The 23,936-nt window shown below is 40.6% G+C and overlaps 1 protein-coding gene across 1 annotated transcript in view; it reads left to right on the top strand.

Moving 5' to 3' along the window:
* Positions 1-23,936, top strand: part of LRIT1 (leucine rich repeat, Ig-like and transmembrane domains 1) — a 236,499-nt gene that overhangs the window by 111,602 nt on the left and 100,961 nt on the right. Inside the window, exon 2 of the mRNA XM_069610817.1 lies at positions 5,306-5,772. Coding sequence (XP_069466918.1) covers positions 5,306-5,772 — 467 coding nt within the window. The remainder of the gene's footprint in view (positions 1-5,305; positions 5,773-23,936) is intronic.

Genomic DNA, 23,936 nt, shown 5'->3' on the forward strand with positions numbered 1-23,936 from the left:
AACCTTTCTGTATGATCCCGCTGATACTTTGGGCTGTGTTAATTGTGAGAACCATCATGTCCTGACTACATTTGGTCGCCACATAGCTGAGATTGGTTACATATTCTTTATCTTCTAAGCAGAGACATGGTTAATTCCTAATTATTAAGCCATCGGTATTATGTTTGCCTTCAAGTACTCTCTGAGAAAATGTCCGTGGAGTTCTGTTCTAAAACACTTCTTCCTTAGTCTAAGGATATCGTCCCCTGAATTAGATGGTAATACCGTATGGTTTGTGCCTGTTAGGTTGAAGAATGAGGGGCCTTGGATGGTGACTAATATCTGTTCTGTAAAATGAAGAGTTTGGTTTTCTGCCATATTCTGCAGGTGAGGGAAATCGTTGGAGACGCCAACCCCCCAGCTGCCGTGTGCTCTCTGTGTCCAAAGTCAAAACAATTCTGAATGGGAGAGGTTCTAAAATGGGGAGGAAAGCAAAAGTGGATCAAATTGATAATTGCGCTTTATGCTGTTTTCCCAAGCAATCAGGGTTGCTGTAATATAAGAAATGGGGAAGATTAGACCGAATTGCCAGAGGTATTCGGTATACATCTGCAAATACTTCTTTAGAATATTTATGCATATGAAAAACACGCATTTCAAAGTTGGGCTTTTCTATTCATTACCCTGGGTCATATCAGTATTAGATCCTGGGTGGGATGCTTGTGTACACTGCAAGTATCCCTGTCGTCGGGGAAGGTACGCTGTAGTAGGAGGTTCTGTGTGGTTCATAACATCCTAAATTTGATAGATATATTGAGTGGGGCATAATGCTATGTGCAAATACACAACCATATACAAGCATTGTTGCCGAAGTGTATAAGTCAATGAGAAGATGTGTGTTATTATGCCCAAGAACTCAAATTAGAGGAGTCTTGTACCAATTTTAATAATGATATTCTGTTAAGGGAGTGGCCTAACAAACATCAAATGGTGACCATGACATACAACAATAGTGTTAACGCAACACATAATAACCTAACATACATTGATTTGAAGAAATTACTCCTAAGTATGTGAATTGCTTAAAATTCATGCACAATATACACAGTGCATAGAAACATAGATGTGAAGAACTAACTCCTGAGTATGCATCTAACCTCAAGAGAAATTACTTTAAATTGATACACAACAGTATATTGAAAGACCAAAGAAATATCGAGGCTTAGTACCACCAAAAGGAAATACGGCAATCACGAGTTCAGAGATACATGTATTATTTATTTCTGTACATATAGCTATCTGGCTCCCAACACCTCGCAATATGCACCAGCAGACACCGTGAGGGGAGAGAGTGCTGGACATTAAAAAGCATGCATCTTTTATACATAACCCCAGTTACATCGTCCAGCCCTCTCCAACTTAACATTTCACTAGAGTTCATACCCAGTTCACATGACAAATACAGCAATGTTGTTTTCAAACACTTGAGATGTTTTTCAGTCAGCTATTCAGTATTCTATTCCACTGTTTGAACAAGGATGAATCTATTGGTGCAAACAACATCTAAATTGCAGTTCAGTTCAGCTCCAAGGTTTCTTAGTGCAGGACAAACATTCTGCTTTCGGCAACCTCAATATGTTGACATAGTCCAAAGTTCATTTTGCTCAGCTCGAGCCAAAAACACAGTTTAACATGAGACAGAAAACAGGAGTTTAATCAAAATGGCAGATGATTCTAAAATGGCGGTGAAGTCAGCTTCATTCAGGTTCATTCGAACGTAGTTTTCAGTGCGATGCGAATGTTCTTAGGCCAATGTTCATTATCAGGCAGTATTATATGAAATATGGTTTGACAATATACAACACATAAAGAGAATAACAAGTAAAATACATGTGTTAAACAATTCAATTGTGGGGAGCGAAGGAGAAAAAACAAGAAAAAGAACGAACTGGAAGGGAAGGTCAATTCTGATTGCAAACTATTCCCTTATAGCTAGTCAAAAAATCATACTTTCTACACATGTTCTTTTTATCCTCCCTGGTGGTGATAAAGTAGGCCAGATTTCCAAAATGTTTTGGGTGCAAGTGAGGTGATGCGCAGCACATCTCCTCACATGTGGCGAAAAAGGAGCAGCCCAATTCACAAAGGGCATCTAACTGAGGAATCCCAGATGCCCTCATTTCAGATGTCCTTTTTCCGCCCTTTGCACATTTGCACAAAGAAGGGGGGATTTCTGGGCACTGAAAGCACAAACTGAATTCACAAATGGGATGTGCTTTTAAATGCCCAGAAAGGAAGGGCCATCCTCCTTCACCTTTTGAAAGAGGTGCAAACCATGGCAGGGTCATTTTTTCACTATCATAATTGTTTATTTTAAGTGTGACCGCAGCGGTTTAAACCGTAGCTGTCACACTCGCATTTCCATTCTCCAAACAGGAATTGGAAATGCTTTATTTCACTAGCATTTCACTGAGACAGACCCATTAACGACCTGTCACTGTGAAAATTGCTCCCAGCACACACGTTGTTGCTCCTATGGAAGCCTGTCATAAATTAGTGTTGGAAGCGCGCTCTTGCTATTCATGTATGCAAGGGCGGTGGACAGTGCATTTTTATTCCACTGTTCCTCCTGAAATGTGCCGTTCACCTTTGAGAATAAGGTGACATGCGCATTTCAGAAATTAGCACAAATGAAGAAAAAAACGCATGCCTCATCTCTTTTTTCATGTGAACTCATTTGGGAGAATCTGTCCAAATATGTCTTTTTCCCAAACAAGCCATGGGCTCTGATACCACTATCGTGGTCATTCGGGGCAGTATAAAAGCGTCATAACATAGCATAACTTTACCCGTAACCTGTACAAGTCGTTTAAGCAAGCAATTGGTATTCACCTCAATTCCTTGTTTCAGTTGTCCCTGGAAACCTCCTGTCAAGGACATTTTCTTAGGCAGAAAGGGAAAGGCTCCAATGCAAGTGCCTTTAAATTCAGGCAAAACAGCATGAGCTGATTGCAAACGTTCGAGACATGTTTGAAATTGTAAGCTCCCACACAAGCATCCAATTTCATTGGTTCTAAGGATCCGGGCGACCCCAGGTGTTTGAGAAACCTCACCCCTCCCTTTATCTCTAACTGCCAATCATGCAACAAAGTTGACCTTCCTCAACTTAATTTTCACTGTTATTTTGTAAATTCTCTGTCAAGGAATGCCTTGCTGTAACTGAGCAAGGGTGTTAACACTGCAATAAAAGCTCTCATTGTTAGTAGCCTAATTGACCGGAAAAATCTGTGGACCAATTGATAAGCTGCAGGCTCACTGCACCTACATATTTCACCTCATAAGTCACTGATTTACATAAGTGACCTGCGAAGAGAAGGATATGCTGGCTTCAAGAGCAGAGGACTTGCAGCCATCTCATACTTCTCTATTCCAGTGCCGGAGGCATTGGTAACACTTAAATATGCATTGGCTCACTGACCCCATGTGGACAGGAGGCTGGTGACAACACTCCTCCAATGGGGCCAGTAAGCACATTTTTAAAGACTGGCTTTAAAGGGTCCGTCACTGCAAATGCATCTTTCACAGTTCCACCTTGTTCATCTGTGACCTCATGTTGTGTATTACTTTGGCCACAAATGAATTTGTAGATACAAAATGCTTTGTGGATTTGGGCCAATGTATGTACTGTCCTGTGAAGGTCTGCTGTGAAGAGAAGAGCATGGTGCGGGGAATCAGAGTAGGTTTGGTCCCTATCAAGTTAGAAACAAAAAAGCTCTTCAGGCTTTCCAGAATTCATGGAAGTCTGTCTAAGTGTTTAGATGTAGAGTGAGAAAGTTCCAGATGGAAAAGCCTTCCATGTGAAAAACTGTGTAAGTCCATCAAGCAACACTAAATAGACACAAATCTGGTTCCAGGATGTATGCCACCCAGACATTGTGCCATCCAACCATTCCTATTGATTACTATAGGAGCAAATGCTATGTTTTATGGCCAATATGGCACCCAATGCTGCCCCTCTGGCAGTGGTTCCCTAAGCAGTCACCTAGACGTTACCTAATTGTAACACACGTCCTGGACATACCTTGAACATCTGTACATGTCCCGAATGACCTATTGCTCTCAAAAGACTGGATGTTTGTGAAAAGATCAGTCTCCTGACAGTTGAGCCAGTTGAGCTCCCATATTGAGGAAAGGAAACACAGGAAGGGCCCACTGACTTTATCTAGTAGATAGTGGAAACGTAATATCTATTATTCGTTGTGGTGAAAAATGGGTAGGACAGGTTAACAGTGTGCTATCTCTGGTAACTCGTATCTGTGTATACATGCAACCACCTGCCTGTTTGTGCTACAGAAAGCTGTTGGGAGAGAGGTTTCTCTCCTGGCTCATCCCCAAGACCATCTACTACTGCCCTGATCTCCCCAATGTCATCTTCCCTATTCCTTTCTACAGAGACCTGCGGCCATCATCAATGTTTCTGCACGTTGTGTTGTTTGGTATTTAGAGTACTAAAAAAGAACGGTATTTTGGTTAGTCTCTTCGCTTGTATTGTCAACAATCTCTTATGATGACCATTTTGCATGCCCCCCACATAGTCATTTTTAAGTGCTATTTAGAAGTTGATTCTACCATCCATGAACGCATACACACACGCGCATACGCACACATGCACACACGCACACACAAACACACTCACACACACACACTTAGTCCCTTAAATAGTTGGACAGCATCTTATGTGGTAGAACAAAGTTAGATAAAAGTGGCATCTATGTGTGTTATCAGTCACTATTCCAGGAGTTTTACCACTCCACATTTCGAGAGGCATATGTTAGCACCAGAATGTTCTTCTGCGTTTGTCTCCAGAATTACCCCAAAAAGTATGACGCCGCCCATACTGATAGTAGGCAGTCAACAGAAAAGCCATTGCACCACATAGTGATCCATGTGGATGGTAATCATACTCAAAAGGGCAGGCACACATAACAAGAGAGGACTAAGACATTACTTGCATAAACTCAATTTGATTTGCAAGATTTTCCCCTTAATTGTGATTGACTACAAAATCATCATTCCAGCGCAACACTCAACTGTCAGTCCACAATGCATTCAGTTTCAGTTTGCAAATTGGGGACACCCTTTCATTGCCAGTCAGCGGAAAAGATGTCTTTACATGTCTGGAGTTAAGCTGTTTTACATCATGTCAGGGCTACATTTTTCAAACTTCCAAGTGCTGAAGTTATCCACAAGAATGAAAGGTGTGTGTGCTGTAGACTGCTGTGCATGGATCTCCCAATAACATTTTACTATCCTTTCTCAAAAACAGAGTTGTGCTTTGTAATGACCATGAGATGACCTTAACGCCAGTGAACATTCCGGTGGACACGGTCAAGCTCCGGATTGAAAAAACTGCCATTCGGAGGGTGCCCGGCGAAGCCTTCCACCTTCTAGCCAACCTCAGGTTCCTCTGGATGCCCTACAATTCTGTGGCCAGCCTCAGCCTCATCACCTTCCGAGGTCTACGCCGGCTGCAGGAACTGCGGCTGGATGGAAATGACATTGCCATGTTTCCATGGGAATCTCTGGGTGACATGCCTCAGCTGAGGCTTCTTAACTTGCACAATAACCAGTTGTCGTCAGTCCCCAAGGAGGCGGCTCAGTTCATCAGGAACATCAGCTTTCTGGATCTGTCCAGCAATAGGTTAATGACGCTCCCTCAAGAACTGATCAAAACCTGGATGAACCTACATACAGCTCCTTTCATCTCAAATGACCACTCCAAACTCATTTTAGGTAAGAAGAGCCTTTTGTTAATTTGGTATTAAATGGTAGAGTGCATGAGATTATTTTCTTGGTATGATATGATGGGTTATTTATAACGTGCTTAATACCCAGAGGTCAGCGGGTTCTAAGCGCAGCCCCGGGGATCAAACCTGTGTTTGCTCCGTGTTGTCTTGTTTCAAAGGCGAGCATGTTGCCCATGGCATATTCTCCCGAGCACCCACAGGAGAGGCACCAGCCAATCAAGTGGCTAGTAATGCTGGCGTTATTAGACAGAGGATGAATTTGCTCCCGGACGCCAGCATCTGAACTGCTTGAGGGTCTGCTGGCTGTATTGTCTGCTCTGTACTCAGTTTGTACAACGAATTGGTTCTTGAATTTTACACAATGCCGGTATTCTTTTGAAAGCTGCACCTTTCTTTTTAAATGGATATACGGGGCTCATTATATAGTGATGGATGCAAACGTATCAATGGCAGATCAAAATGCAGGGTTCCCAGTCAATCATAAACATGAAAAATACTGATATACAGAATGAAACAGGATACTGCTTAATTGCTTGGATTTAAGAATTGCAGACAGGCGATTGGATTAATATTTGCAGTACTTCATTGGCATTTGTAATATCGGACGACATATGATGTACCCTTTGCACAATACTGTAACCTGCATCTTGGCAAGCTCCCCCAACACCAGCAAGCCCAACCCCCCCCCCCCCCACTGCGCCCCCGCACGCATTTATCTCTTTTTTTTGCCAATGCAGATCTGCCGAAAAGCAAAATAACTTCACCTTTGATTCTCTCCATCGTTGGGTGCAAGAGGCAAACTCACTGCTCATGCATGAGCTTGGAGTGATGACCACTGTGTTGCGTTATCTACTGCCTTGCATGGTAGGCTGTCAATGCCACCCACAAGATGTCGTCAGGACTTTTAAACAACATATCTAATGCAGGCCAGCCCACAATATACCCACTAGCGTATTACGATGCTTACTCTTACTCCCACACATGTATTTATTACCCGTAGCCAACACAATGTTGTTGAGCTACAAACAAAAAACAATGTCCATGCATAAGGTTTTTGCCATACTGAATAAGTTGCATTATATATTATGTTGTAAGGCAGGCACTGAGTGACATCCCCAAGATGCCGCCAGGTGAGAATGTGTGTATTTACTAGGCTACATATGCATATTCACACTTCATGATTAAAGCATTGGTTGTGTAGAGGTTACAACACTCTATATGAAAACGTGGGAAGTTGTGGGAGATCAGTTTGAACCTCCACGTCTGTGCTTTTTTAATGTAAACTATTATAACTTACACTGAAAGTACACTCTTTTTTGGAAATGTTGGCTGCTGTTTGAAAAAAATAAATTCTGAGAACAAAACAAAGAGAAATAATGGTTTTGACATGGTTTAATCGAAACAAGTTACTATGTGGTAATTTACTTTGTGGTAGCTTTCTTAATTTTGTTGTTTTATTGGGGTGCCATACCTCCCATCATCGGCCTGCCCACACCAAATTACCCTTTCTCATACCTCTATATCCCTTACCACTCTCAATACACCTATTTTACCCCAATGAAGTAAATAACCACGCCATCATTTATTTCAATGAAACCACGGTGCATGGAAATTACGCTTTTATGAAAGCAGATATTAAAACGTGGGAGCAAAGTAACCAACTACAAAGTGGCTGCCATTATGTACCCCGTCTTTTGAGCATAAGCCCCTGACAACACAAAATTAGAGGTTGGCCCTTTCCTCCAAAAAAATTCCATTATGCATGGCCATCCTTGAATACCCACAGAATCCTCGAGCTGCTTTGGTTAACCCACACATAGAATTTAACTCCCACCCTCACAACATAAGAAAAGTTGGTAAAACAAAAAAAGTAGAGAAAAAGTATTTTGTATAAATAGAAGGAATACAATAATGATATAAAAATATAGGTGCTTTTTCGATACGTCGTGCACAATAACATTTTCAATCTTAACCATATCACAGTCACTAATGCAAGAAGCACATAGGCTTTGTGTCTGCCCAATTCTTAGGATTGTACTGAGGCTAACCACTAATCAGCACACAATGTCAGGAAAATTAAAACAATGTATTCACCCAAGACAAATAATCGCGGTATCAAAAACCGGGAAGCAGGTCATAGTGATGAAGACGCTGGTTTCATTATCCAGTACTCCCAAAAAAGTCCTCGGCACAAGACAAAGAGATAAGTGAACTCTCTTGGAGTACAATAAGAATTCATTCTGGTTGAAAAAGGACCTGGACATGAGGTGTTTATGGTACCAGACGTTACAATCAGCAAGCATGAAATTATTGAACACACCAATATTTTGCTTGTGCTAGTGGCCCAAGACATGTAGAAGCAATTGAAGTGTTTATCGCATAATTGGGGAACTATATATCGACATCGCCTTGAGTTGGGTGTTCTGAGGAAGGCTTGGAGGGATGAACCATACCTTGAACTGATGCAAGACACGGTGCTCTCTCTCTAGCCAGAAACACAATGGGCCTCATTCCGAGTATGGCGGTAAGGGATAGCGGCCACCGGTAACGAGACCGGTGGTGGTATTCCCTTACCGCCATACTCCGAGTACCCTCTGCGCCCTCGCCCTTAACGCCTGCTTTGAGCAGGTGTTAAAGTCGAGGGCGCAAAGGGGCCTGCAAGCCAATAACGGTGACCGTAATGAACGGTCACCGTTATTTGCATCTTCCCCATTCCCATTGAGCCCTATGGGGGCTCATTTGGGAATGGGGAAGAGCCTTGGCGAATGGGGAATCACCGCCCCGCCAACCTTGGAATGGGGCGGCGATTCCGCCATCCACCAAGGCGCTGCCAGTCCGGGTACGGCGTCAACCAAGGCGTTAATAGCGCCATTGGTTAGCGCCATACTCGGAATGAGGCCCAATGTGTCGAAATTGATAGAGGAACTTTTGTCACACTGTTACTAACCCCATTTGTGATGTCATCTTTGAAGTCCTGGGTATTAGTTTTAGCAGTGCACGTGGTGGTGCGAGTTATCTTTGCTTAGCTTCCCATAACTGGCAAATTGATGAGGTTTTTTTGGTTTTACTTGTAACCATAATGTCCCTTAAACAAAGTGTTTTCAGTGAATTTCATAGGTTTTTTTAGTGCAATTTAATCATAGCGTCCCTTTAAAAAATAAATCAGTGAATTTCATGGGTTTTTACCAGTGCATGCTAATTTCCTACAACTTGCTAATATCAACATGTAATTAGTGATGTCATCAGTGATGTGATCTGTGATGTCATCATTGTAGTCATACTCTGCGCAACAGGGGGCAGGAAGTTAAGGTGGCTTTAGCAGAATTTCCAGGCTTTTGTTGCATTAAGTTCTCAACTTAACGTCCATGCAGCTAAAGTTTTTTTCCTTGAATTTCAAAGGCTTTGTTACAGTGTTTTCCTCACCTTAACGTCCCTGGAACTAACATTTTTTCCTTGAATTTCAAGGGTTTTGTTATTCCATAGATTTTAGAACACTTCAAGAGCACTAGCATGGTCTTCACCCATCGTCAGTGGGCATGGTCTTTGGCTGTGCCCAATATCCATTTTAATAGGCTACCAGACCACCAGCCATGGCTTTGAAAACTCACAATGTTTTTAGGCAATGCACAGTGAGATTAAATGATTTGCCATGGAGCACACACTTCGGTTCTCAAAGCGATACACCCCTTTTTGGTGCCATCATTTTGGCGCAGGCTGATTTTGCACGGCATTCTGCTGCAGCGCCCATTTCAGCGCACCATTTTCAGCGGGAAAGCCATCCCGGCACTGTTATTTTAGCACGAGGGATGTTTGGACATTGCAGACACGTCTGAATGCCCTCATGCTAAATAAGATCACAGGACTGCACTGCAACAAACCTCAGCACTTCCCACTTGTGCTGCTTTTCTTTAAATTAAATTAGAATTCTGCCAGAATTCAAGTCCCAGCATATAACCACTTATCCTATAATTTAATATGTTCAATGATAAAAGGCTAGTTATGAAATTTGTGAAAGTACAAAAGATAACATAATTCTAGCATAATGGTTAAGTGCTGTGTCTCTAACTCCTTAAGGGCATGGATATCTGATAGCATAAATGTTATTTATTTTATTTACTTTTTTCTGTTTTATAAAAATGTTGATGCCGTGTGTTATGACATATTTAAAACTAAGAAAACACACAGCATTCAGGACCGTGGACTGTCTGCCATCCATGCGGTAACCGGGACCGACCCTGCTTAGTTTCAAAGCGAGGAAGGATCCAGCCCCCTTAGTGCATGTTTCTCTAAGTGTTCTTCTAAGGGGCCGATCCATATATTAGGCAACATGGCCTTAGTGGGCTGACCCCTTCCTCCCTTTGAAACTAAGCAGGATTTGTCCCAGTTACTGCAGGGATGGGAAACCCACTGTTGTTGTAAAAATACCTATTTCTTTATTGTTTACTGGGAGACTACAAATACAAAAATGCAATTAAACAAAAAGGCAAAAAATTGTCTCTGAGTGCAAAACCTTCAAGGACTGAAAGTAGCATAGTTCAAAAAAAGTAAATAATTCTGATGCCCATTCGGTTGCCCATCCATGCAGTAATTGGGACTGACCCTGCTTAGCTTCAAAGCGGGGCTGACCCTGCTTAGATTCAAAGCAAGAAAACGGCTGTCCTATTCCTCTAAGTGATCTTTTAAGTTTGGCTTTTTTAACAGGCAACATGGCCAGAGGAAATTGGCCTCTTTCTCACTTTGAAACTTAGCAGAGTCTGTCCTGGTTACTGCATGAATGGGGGACCTCGATAGTAATTGGCCACGGCCTTCGGCAACAGCCAGTGATTTTTCACCCCCGCCATCACTATAGTTATAAAAATATATTTAAAAAAAATGTAACTGCTTGTGCCGAACTACACATAACCGCAGCTATCTTCAGTGCTTTGTAACCTCAGATATAGCCACGAATATCGGCAAAAGAGCAGGAAAAAAAATGCTTCACAGCACTGCCAGGCCATCACCAAGTGCCCCCTCATCTGTGCCAGCTCTCCCCATTCAGCAGATGGTCTTTTCACCTCCCCTGGCCTCTCTTTTTCACCCCAGAGCACATGCTGCTTCTGTGACACAGTTTGCTTTCAGATGACGGCTACAGAAAGCTTTGTGTTGTATACTCAGTCCCAGTCCTCCAACTCCCAAACTTCACTCAGTGCATTCTAGCCATCCCCCCACCTCTACCCAGATGGCATTTGTATGTTTTTTGACCTGCAAATGACTTTTTACTGTGTTTCATTTTCCCATAACCTCTGCTATAGCGGAAAATATCTCTCACATTGACAAGATGGCAGTCATTTCATTTCTGAAAACCATGATTCTGCAATGCGCCATGGGGGATATAACTATCATTTTTCAGGAAGGGGCACCCCCTTATCCATCAAATTTTAAAATAACTACAGCACAGAATAACACCAAAACATGCGTGATTCGCGAGTTAATGCTTCGTGCCCAAATTGTTTCGGACCTGGTCCAAATCCATCCAGTGGTTTATGGTGTGCGCTTGGCAAAAATGTACCTCTCTATGGGAAAATGAATGGGAAGTAGGCCACACTTTTGGGAAAAAAATATTTTTGATACTTAATAACTTTTTTCATTTTTTAACAAATCTTTATGAAACTTTGCAGTCTGAGGGGAGGGTCGTTCAAAATTTCAGCCAGATCCGTTACTCGAATCAAAATTTATTAACAATAGAATTTTGAGGGGTTCCAATGTGTCTCTGACTCACCTTAACTATAGGGTGGCGACCACTGCCCTATAATATATATAAATGGATGGTAAGAGCAGGCCCACATTTTAAGGTGCCCTAGCAGATTGCAGTACAGCATTTTAGCATTTCTCTGACAATTGTTAGTATTACTAACTATCATGTAACTCTATCAAGTGTCAATTCCCGTCAGAAATCCATTGCTTACCATATAGCATAAGAGTTCCTGTGAATACAGTACAAGCACTTTGCACTTTACAATTATGGCATTATTTGTGCCCTTTCAGGACAAGGTTATTAGGCTGTCCACCTGATGAATCTCTTCCTTGACAAGTTAAAATTCCAAATGGATTCCAAATGAATTTCTAGGGAAATGTCACCTGCCATCTTAGTTTCTCAATGTCAGCACCTTGCACTTGCACTTTATACATCATGGGATGCACTTTATGTATTGCACCTTTTCCATTCAAGGTGAGTGGATTTGATTCAATCTAGTCAATTTGCTATTTTGCACATCGCCTAGTGGACCCAAGTACTTTGAAAGAAAATCAGCATTTAGCTTGATAACATCCGGATCAGCATTTTACTAAACCCTGATCCTACCATTTCCCTTTCTTTCCCTATCGTATTTCCCTCATATGTTCACATGTTTATACCTCCCAGTGTATCCTGTTGCCTGTCGGTAGGTACGACTTCCTACCCCCACATATCGCCTAACCATACTATCTGGAATTTAGCTATCCTCGAGATCAGAGCATCACACTTTGCAAAATAACATCATTTAGTGTGGGGGCATACTTTAATAGTACTACGTACCAGTCACCCTGCATGTAATCCATTGACTATCCCTGTATTTCATCAGGGTAAGACTTCCATCCAACCAGGAGCCATATATATGCGAGCATATACAAATATATTGTTCTCTTAACCCACTAGGGAAAACCTTTCAATTTCATTTTCTAGACATACATATATATATATATGTCAGGTAAGACTGTTTTCTCTGCAGTCCATGGAAAGCACTCCCCCATTCAAAAAATGTTACTCCAGGAAACTGGTGTTCTGTGTCCAAACAAATGTTCTTTATTGGTTAAAATTGCGCAGCATATGGCTCATAAAAAATCCACTAACATTGTGGTCCTCCCAAAATATATGGCCCTTGCATAGCAGAAATGAGGCGTTTCGCGGTTTCCTCACCGCTTGTTCACAACAAGTGATCCATGTTACCAGTACTTTAAAATAGCTCATGTGGCATGGTTTTAGGCATAGAAAGAGGACTCACTTCGGCGTGTGGTCATTAATTTTCGGCCATCTTTACATAGGCAAGTCCCAAACATAGACATAAAAAAGGGGACTAATTGGCCGTAATTCCAACTCTGTATGCACTCATCCCATATCTATTTTGGTGGAACCTCTGAAGCGGTTATAATTAACATTGGTTTCCCCCAGCATGCATAGTAATAGCTCAGTGCCTATACAGTTATTTCGTGGGGGAATGCAATATGCAGGAATACATAAAAATAGTATATTGTCGTTCACATTGCTTCATGCTTTTTATTTTATCAATCATATCGTCTGTGGTCTTTGTGTATTTTTGCAGTTAGTATGCTTTTGACTTTATTTGTAATGTAAGGTGCATAATGCAATTCCATTAAAGTGCATAGTGCCTATAAAGTGCCACATTATGATCTACCATTAGACATTCCTATATGTATACATTAAAGTGCATAGTGCTTTGAATGTTCCTATGTCCATGAATTAAAGTGCCTCGTGCTAGCAGCCATAGGGCATAATTATACTTCGACATATCATTTACATAAAACATCAGTTGTTCCTTTGGTTTCAATACTAATAAAAGGCCTGCAATAAAACTTTTTTTGTTCTAAAAACCAATTTTCAAACCCAATTTTAAAACAGAGGTTTCATAATATCGGGACCTGGCAATTCCAGTGAAAAGAGTGAAAATAGTTTATTAAAAATATGTATCCACGCTTCTCCTCATCCTAGCCTATCTTCACCATGCATGTTTTAAATTCACCAAAATGTATTAAAAAGAAAAAGAAAAAATCACCAAAGTGTACTGCTCTAAAATTTAAAACCCCCCACTGGGGTATTACAAACAACAAAATACCAAGATTAGCACCATATTTCATTACCCTAACTGAGACCAGAGAAGTTCTGACCAGGTCACACCCTTAGGAAAAATAACCAATAGAAATTTAAAGGTTTAAAAATAAAAGGGAAACAGATCATTTTATCATTAGAGTAAGTCCTTATGCAAAAATATTTCAATAGGTATGTCAGCCTAAAAAAGTATACATCTCTTCATCTATATTGTGTCCTTTGGGATACTTGGTCTCAAAGTCTATAATGCAACATGTCTCTTTCTGATGGAGTGTCTTTTCTCTATCTCCGCCTCTCACATTGTGCTCTATTTTGTGAATGCCAAAGAAATGAAAATCCTCAAGATTGCAGTGATGATGGTCATAACAATGTTTGGCCATTGGATAATTCGGATCTTGGTGTAAAATGGCTCTCACATGTTGCTGAATTCTTATTTTGAGTTTGCATTTGGTGCTGCCTATGTACCATTTTTTACAGGTACATGAGAGTATGTACACCACATATTCAGTCTCGCATGTGATTCTATCTGCAATCTTAATTGAGTCACCTAAAATCGGGTGTATGTAGTTTGAACAATTCTTGGCATATTTGCAGATGTTGCATTTAGTGCATTTATGGAAACCTTGCTTCTGTTTAGTCAACCATGTCTCTTTTGTGGATTTTATTTCTTGTGGTAGGAAACTCTGGACCAGAGAATCTTTAAGCGAGCAATTGCGTCTGAGACTAATTTCTGGAAAAGTTTTCAAAATAGGTGCGAGGTCTTTATCAGCTCGTAAAATCTTCCAATGTCTTTGTAATATGCGTTTTATTTCAGATGTTTCATTATTATACGTCATAATTAATCTTGTAGCATCATTGTCTTTGTTGGACTCATTTGTTAAGCGAGTTCCTGTTAGCAGGTCAGATCTTTCTTTCTTCCTTGCTTTTATATATGCTTTGGCAATGACCTTCTTTGGATAACATTGACTCAGGAAACCCTTTGCTGCCATTTTGCTATCATTATCATAGGCCCTCAGGGTTGAGCAGTTCCTTCGAATCCTTATAAACTCACCATATGGAATGCTCCATATTAGATTTTTAGAGTGGCCACTGGTTGCATGCAAGGGTGTGTTTGTACCAGTTGGTTTCCTGTGTAGTTCCGTGGTCAAGGTTTCATCCACAATTCGAAGATTCACATCCAGAAAAGTAAGAAAAGTTTTACTATGTGTTTCTGTGAACCTTAGGTTGTGGTCATTGTCGTTTAAACGCTTTACAAATGTTATCCATGCTTTCTCCGATCCTTTCCATATTATAAAAAGGTCGTCAATGTACCTGAGCCACAGAACGATGTTATCAGTAGTTGTATGATTTTCTTCTGTCCATACATCTGAAGCCTCCCATGCTCCCATGGTCAGATTCGCATAAGATGGGGCAAACGTTGTGCCCATTGCTGTGCCTTGCACGTGTCTAAAGTACTCGTTGTTAAATATGAAAACATTATTCGTCAGACACAAATCGATCATTTGAAGAATCATCTTAGTGTGTTCCAAGAAATTTAGAGATCTAGTGTTCAGAAAACTTTCGCAGGCCTTTTTCCCATATTCATGCCCTATGGATGTGTATAAGGAAACAACATCCATAGTGGCCATGATGTAATTGGTCTGCCAGGGCATGTTATCGATGTGTGTCAGGAAATCTGTTGTGTCCTTGATATAGGATGGAAGAGAGGACACAAAGGGAAAAAGTGTCTCATCTATGAATTTTGACATATTTTCGAGGGCAGAGCCCATTGAGGAAACTATCGGTCTGCCTGGAGGTTTATTAATGTCCTTATGAATGTTCGGAAGAAAGTATATTGTCGGAATCACTGAGTTTGTTGTTCTGAGGAACTTGCAGTTATCCTCAGTAAGGATCCCTCTTTCTTCCCATATTCCGAGGAAGTCTCTTAATTTGTTTTCCAGGGTTTTGGTCGGATTACCCCCAATTTTTTCATAACATTTTTTATCATGTAGTTGTTTATAGGCACTCTTGATATAGTCTTCTCTGTTCATCAGAACGATGTTCCGACCTTTATCCGAGGGCTTTATTATGCAGTTACTGAGGGTCTGTAATTCTTTGATTGCCGTTCTTTCCCACATTGTTAGATTATCTTTGTATCTAGCTTTCTTTTTTTTGCGATACTGCTTGAGATCTTCAATGACTAATGTCTGGAAGGCTTCGATGTTATTTCCTAGATTACTAGTAGGGTTAAATTTGGACTTGAGTTTGAGTTTACTTTTCGCTGTCCAATCAGTTCTAATATCATAGTCTCCAAGGTCCACTGCACTGGTCAAATCCGTGGCATCTGAGTGAGCCCCTTGCTCTAATTCAGCTAAATCTGTTAGAGCTTCTAGATCCCTGATGGTTATTACTGTTTTTCCGCTTTCTTTAGGTGTGCGCCTATTGGCACATTCGGTGGTGGCAAAAAACTTTTTTAGGTGTAGCTTACGCACAAAGTGGTCAAAGTCAATGCGAGTTTCTACATAGTTGAAATGTGCGGTCGGGCAAAAGTTCAAACCAAGGCTCAAAACCTTCTCTTGATGTTCGGTAAGAATATGGGTGGATAGATTGATGATTCTCAGACCTTCATCTTTGGGCATATCATCTATTTCCCAGAGCGCAGCAATCTGTCCGGGATATTGCTGGCCGTATTGCTTGCCCCTCTGCCCCCTCCTCGTTTTGCCCGGCCGCCTCTGCTTTGTCCCCGACCTTGTTTTCCTCCTTTTGGTTGTTTTTGGTTTTTGCCATCCTGGCGTAACAGTCTCATCTCGTCTAAAAAATGTAGGCGTATGGTTGGTTCATCGCTCTCACTCATTGTGGCATCCGACTCTGATTCAGACAACTCCAAGTTGCCTCCTTTCCTACTAGCTTCCTCAGATGTTAATGTTTTCTTCATAGAGTTCTGTCTTAATTGATCGAACCTTCGGGCAAACGTATACACACTTCCCCTTTCATAATCGTCCTTATCTCGTAAGAATTTACGCTGTTTGCGTTGTTTGATTTCTTCCTCATATCCCAACAGATTTTTTTCAATGCTTTTCTTCAATTTCTTTCCCTCTTCACTTTCGGGTAACTCAGTCAAGTTCTTCTCTACTTCTTCGATTTTTTTCAATATTATCTTGCGGTCGGTTCCTGCATATTTAATAAGGAGTCGTAGAATATATATATATGCATTTGAGTATATATAGTGGCAGATTATAGACTATTGTCTTTACTTTAAAACACTGTGTCACCTTATAAGATGCCTTTTGGAAATTGTGGCAGATTATAGACTATTGTCTTTAATTTAAAACACTGTGTCACCTTATAAAATGCCTTTTGGAAATTATCAAATGCCTATTTGGAAAACAATGTGGTATATTCATGTATTGTATTATATTCCAATATGCTCCCTTAGAAAGCATAAAGTGTATGTTCGCAAAAGGTATTGATGGACTTATGCACTATGTTCCAAGATGGTGATTCCGTGGGAGGAAATGCTAGTAGCCCCTCTCTTACTAACATCAAAGTAGGACTACAACTTTACCATATAAATGCCTAGTCCTCTCTCTATCATGTTAGACCCGACAAAGCCCAAATAGGGTGAAACGCGTAGTCACTTTCTCTGCACTGTCTGCTGCCCTCTTGTCCATGGACACTTGAAAAATAAAGGACTGTTTTGTAGTGGATTTTTCCGTTTGGGACTTGCCTCATTTTTTACTTTCTATTACCTGAGTGCTGCTGCTATTTTTGGACTGCTAGTTAGCCCGCATGCTTATCAATATATTCAATGAAAAAACTTTGTTAAAGGGACGATATGGTTACAAGTAAAACCGAGAAACTGCAGAAATTCGCCAGTTATGGTAAGTTAAGCAACCATAACTTGCACCACCACTGTGCGCTACTAAGGCTAAGACTAACACCCAGGACATCAAAGATGACATCCCAAATGGCATTGATGACATCACTGATGACATCACATATCTCGGCCACATATTTTTGTTTTTGTTCACTGACATATCTAGGACAGGTGGTTTTGTTACCAGTCAGAATATTAAAATTCAAAAGGTGCTATATACCTAGACATTAACTTCGTTGTATGCTCTTAAAGTACTTTCCTTAGAGTTTGGTCTCAGCTCATGGTGCACATACATGGGGCAATAAGCAGGCCTCAAACACAGAATTCATTTGCATAGATGAAGATAAACGTATTCATCTTTTCTGGTGATGCTGTTTCTTTCTTCCTTACTTTAGTTTCCCTGTATGTTCCTCTGATGTGTATGCATTGTGGGTCATCATATGTAGTGTTTGTACTACAGTAAGTCTTGAATTGTTAGCTATTTATTACATGTTTAACATTACTCAAAAATCTGATAAGGTAGCATTCATTATTTTACTATGCAAAATTACAAGATGAAAAATATTGTACTTCTATGGTGCATGCTGATGTATGATTAGGTTCCTGTATTACAACAGCACTCCAATATAATGTTTTATTTAGATGAGCACATTCTTAATAGATCAAGTAGTTCATGATAGTTCTCCGGATCACCCCTGAAATCCTGTTACCAATATTGTAAACATAACTCCTTGTAGGGACTTTTCATCAAAATTAATTGCATATGTGATGTCATTGATGACATTTGTGATGTCATCTATGATGTCCTGGGTGTTAATCTTAGCAGAGCATGGTGGTGGCACGAGTTATGGTTCCTTACCTTACCATAACTGGCACATTTCTGAGTTTTTGTTTTTCTTGCAACCATAACGTCCCTTCAACAAAGTTTATTTGCAACATCGTCACATGTCCACTTCCCCCTCCATACTAGTGCTCGGTGCCTTACCCCACATTTCGCTCACCACCTTACGTTCTAACCTCTCCTGCAAAAATCTAATAAAAAAACAACAAAAAAGGTTCCTTTAGGAACCACCTTTCACAGTTAAAAAATAGAAGTAAAAAAATCATCTTATAGACTCCATCTACTTTACATTTCTCAGTAAAGTACATAGACTCAATAAGATTTTCCAACATTTCCATTAGCATTTTGTGTTATGCTAATGGAAATAATGTGGCATTCATCCCTCTTTGGAGGGAATATAATAGGGGATAACAGCCTGGGAGCCCAAGTTATTGGCCCAAGCGAAGCAAGGGTGGATAACGAGGGCTCCGGACCATTAACCCCCCCAGTCCCTGCAATGTGGGATGAAGGCCGTTAGCACCACGGGTTGCCAAAACGGTAACCCGGGGTGCAAAAAAAAAGATTTTCCTTCCGACAGCGGGATGCATGCAGTGTCACGTTGTAGGAAGGAAAATCCTTTTCCAAGATGGCCACCACGGAAAGGGAAGGCAGGGCTCCATACAGAGCCCCTCTTCCCTTTCCATGGCGGCCTACAAAAGTTGAAGAGAGAACCTCATGAGCATATTAAGCTTCCACACACCAACTGCCACTTAACAATCTCTTACAAATCTTTTCCATCTATATTTCCCTTACTTATCCAAATTAATTGTACACAATGCTCCTACAAATGCACATATGCATTTTGCTGTGAAGGAAGTGCATAAATGTAAGGGACAGTATGGATGGGCAAGTGTTCATGAGAACCCAGGAGGGAATTGCCAAGATATAGCAAGGTGGGACTCCACTGGGTAATTACTGGAGCACAGGAGTCCCAAGGGTGGGATGCATCTTAACCATAATCTCCCTTTAACAAACTTTTTTCAGTCAATTTGATAGATTTTTAAAAGTGAAAATGTTTCATGGTGTTACATCACTGTATATAAGTTATTAATAATTCCTCTTTTCACATACATGAAAGAACTATAAAGCTCCTTTAAGAAACATATTTTTTGCAAAAAGGGGCAGTACGGATGGGCAAGTGGCCATGAGAACTCATGAGGGAAATGCCAAGGTACGCCAAGGTGGATGCCACTGGGTAACTACTGGAGCAGAGGAGTCCCAAAGGTGGGATCCATCTTAACCATAACATCCCTTTAACAAAGATTGTTCTGTCAATTTAATAGATTTGTATAAGTGAAAATGTTTCATGGTGTTACATCACTGTATATAAGTTATTAATAATTCCTCTTTTCACATACATGAAAGAACTATAAAGCTCCTTTAAGAAACATATTTTTGCATGCTGGGGATGGAAATCATCATACAATTGCCTACAGTATAAGGCTCCACCATGACCCCAGCTAAACCAAACCACCCCTATTATTCACTGCACTTACCCTGTATCCTAGTTCATTGTCCACTAGACCATTATAATGTAACCAATGGCCAGTGCTCAAGGCTTGCAACCATGGGCAGTCTCCAAATCCACGGGGCCTAGGCTTCGGCCATGCCGCATGCCCCAATAAGCAAATCAGAGTACACATTTGCGTTTGCCGAGGGTCAGGCCCACTACCCAGACACCAAATGTATATTACTAGTTTTTCTATTTACATTTTTACACTTTGGAAAAATAAAACACAAGAGATGTTTCCAAAAACATGCCTGCAGGTCCTTGCTAATGCTCATCATGCATGTTTGTGGTAATCTAATCCACCTCTTCAGGGTGTAACCACATGCAGAATGTTTTCCCATTCAATTCTACTGCTTCGGCCATGACACATGCCCCAATAAGCAAATTACAGTACACATTTCTCCTTGCTGACGGCCGGGCCCATTGCCCAGACACCAAAGCTATTTCACTGTGGTGTGTACTTCCTATTTATACTTTAAAAAGAAAACACAGGACATATTTGCAAAACCATGTTTTCCAGTTCTTGCTGACCATCCTCGTGCATATTTGCTGCAATCCCATCCTGCACTTCAACCTGTACCCACAAGCACATTTATTTTCGCTTTCAACCTATTGCAATTTTGAAAAACTTTACCACATAGCCAGTCCCTGGTGGACATGGCCACCTCATCCCCATTGGTCGTCCTTTGTGGTCATGGGCAGTAGCCAGATTGTCCGGGTCATGGATTTATGCCATGACCCAGACAATCTGGCCACTACTCATGGCCAGAGGCTATACCTCTGTCACCAAAGATATATCACTATTTTTTGTAACTTGTCAAAAAATAAAACAGACACATTTGCAAAACCATGCTTTCAGGTCCTTGCTAAAGCTCCTTACACAAGCTTGCTGGAAATCCGCCTATGTTTTATTTTTTCGAAAGAGTCAAAATGTGCATAAATACAATAGTCATGTAACATAGACCCCACTTGACAAAATCCATTCATTCTTTTCACAAACATTCAAGGTTGGGTCTATAGTCTTTCTGAAAACCTTTGTCCGCATTCGTTAACTGATTTATAAGCCATCTAAAAATGTTGAGACCCCCGTCTAATTTTGCCCTTCTTGACAAAATCCCACCAAATTTTGCAAACACATTTATATCTAAATCTTAAATCTTTTTGCAAACTTTTGTGCACATTCATCAAATGGCATCATATTTATAAGCGTTTGCTATATTTTAGGACCCCCCACTGACTAATTGTGTTGCCTCTTAACAAAACAGCACCACACTTTGCAACACCATTCAGCATCAGGTCTAGAATGAAATCCCAAGATTTAATGCAATTTCACTGAGTGGCACCAAAGTTATAAGCCATCCAAAAATTGATTTTCACGCCTTAAAGGCACAAATAAGTACAGTTGCCTTCGAACATTTCAGATGTTCGCAAACATCACAGGACTGCCCCAAACTGTTCACAGCCATCGGAGAAGTAAATGCCAGACTTTTGTCTTTTTAAGGCCCTATCCTATCCCATCCTCATCACCCCTCACCTCCCCAGACATAGGTTCTTTAGTTTGACTAGTGCAATGGCGCTGTCTGCGAATTCAACATGATGGGCTTTCCAAAAATCTGACGCACTTCACGCTTTTCACCATCCAATCATCGTGCGGAGCTGACAGGGAAGTGAGTCCGCGCACCGAACCAAGATATCACTCATTTTTTAAAACATTTTTTTGGGCCATTTAAAAAAAACAACTGTATGGATTTAAACCAAATTTACAGAAGCATGCTTTTGGGACCAAGCCGCCACTGCTGCCGCAACTTTGGTGAAAATCTGTGCAGCTGTTTGGGCTGTAGGCGTGAGCAAACATTTCTTTCCATTGCATCTATGGGAAAAACAACACATTTTGGGACCCCCCTATAACTTTGCCCCCCTTTGATGAAATCTCACCAAACTTTGAAGACTCAATCTATACTTTTTTTGCAAAGATTTGGAAGGATTCGTTGAAGTGGGGCAAAGTTATAGGCCGCCCAAAGAGTGCTCTTCCTATGGGTTGAGCAACTTAGTCAAAATTATAGGGCCGCTACAATATATATATATATTCAGTAAAAAAACTTTATTAAAGGGACGTTATGGTTAAGTTGCGCTACTAAAAACCTATGAAATTCAGTGAAAAAAACTTTGTTAAAGGGACGTTATGGTTCCAACTAACACCGATGACAACACACTCCCATTTCATGCTCGGAAGCCCCGGATGTGGCACTCTCTGTCCGCGGACAGCCGCGGTGTCCACAGAGCACGTAACACTGGGGAAGCCCTTCTACCCTTTCCACTTCACTCTCTGTACCATTCCCTCATTGGCTACTGTTAAGCAGTCACACAACCATCCACCTATCACATCCAAGAACTCTACATCTAACTCCATCATCACAATTCAGCACTTTATATGTACTGTTGATCACTCTGAGTACAATTGGGCTGTGACTGCAAAGCACCTACAGCAACTACTAGTAAACTCTCCAAAATTTCTACTTGCAGATTCATACACATCAACATGCATGAACACAAACTACAGGTATGAATGTTTCTGTACAGTACATGTATATCTCTTGTATAAATACATATAAACAGAGTAACTGCCACTTACCCTGTATAACCTGTAAACAAGCTTACTGTAATTTCTACCATCTGCTATGATCAAGTGTCACTTGCAAAGTTGTCTGCTCTCCAAATGTTTATTTATCCATATTATTAACTACAATGTGCAAACTGTTATTTTCTTCATTCATTCTATCATTTGTGTAACCACTACCACCTATGTATCCACAGTTCAACCATAATAGCATTTAATGCATTATAGTGCATAGGATGTACATACAATTTCCTTTCTATACATTCTGCATATTTAACATACATTCTATCATTTCACCTTCCTTCACAAATGATTATAATAGTAATCAGACACAACACACACATATCTAACAAAGTGTCATTTCATGTTAAACGATGGGAGAAATAACAGTATAATTATGGAAAAAGGCTTTCTAGTGTGTTATAAAATGACACACGGGCAGGATGAGTACCTGCATCTTTATTTATGCACACAGATAGCCAATATCACTTGAAAGGTTCCCAGCTGAAACAACACCACTGCCTTTACAACTGTTCTTCCAATCTAGACAGTTCTCTCATTCCACCTGGATGGCCATTCCGTTCTAGAATTTACAACAGCATTCAACTGTGCACAGGTGCAGTCATGTCTATCACATCATCTACAACTATGTACAGTGTTGTAAAGCAAGACATACATCTCCCCCTTCCTTCAGTCTGCAAGGCAAGCACCCGATCCTTGCAACCCTTACTTTATTTCAGACTCTCCCTTCTCCAAGCACCACAGAATCACCCAGTACGTTGGTAATCACCTACTGAGTAATAAGCTGCTGACCCCATCAATTCCTTCACAAATGTATACATTGCATACTTTTCTGTACAGTTTCTGCCATTTACCCTGTAAAAATCGCAAACAAAGCATACAATTATTTCTTCTATCTCCAAACATCCAATAACAGCACCTTAAGAAGTCAAGTGTGCTCTGTGCGCTTACTATTGTACTAATTTCTAAAGCACATTCAACTAACAGATTCTAAATAAAGAATGCACATAAGCAAAGGAAAGTGCATGTACATGCTATGCACAGTTATCAGAAAGCACTACTACTGCAAAAACAAAGAAATCCATGTCTACATTAACAACAGTGCTATTAACATACATATTTTCTAACTTCTTTCATTCACAATTGCAGTGAAGATCACTCCCCTGAAAAGCAGCAGTGTCTGAAGTATGAACGAGAACTCAGAAGAAACCTACTCTTTCCATCCAAAAAAGTGCAATACTGCCATAATGTTCTAACTCTTACTCAAACACTGTAGAATTCTAGTATTCTAGAACAAACAATTGTATTAACCCTGCAACATTAGATTCAGAATTAGTGCTTCCCCTCACCAGCTCCATACTTTGTATTGTAATCTGAACAGCAGTATAGTAACACACAAATACAA

The sequence above is a fragment of the Ambystoma mexicanum genome, chromosome 8, assembly GCF_040938575.1.
Source record: "Ambystoma mexicanum isolate Mex_15411 chromosome 8, UKY_AmexF1_1, whole genome shotgun sequence".
NCBI lineage: Eukaryota > Metazoa > Chordata > Amphibia > Caudata > Ambystomatidae > Ambystoma > Ambystoma mexicanum.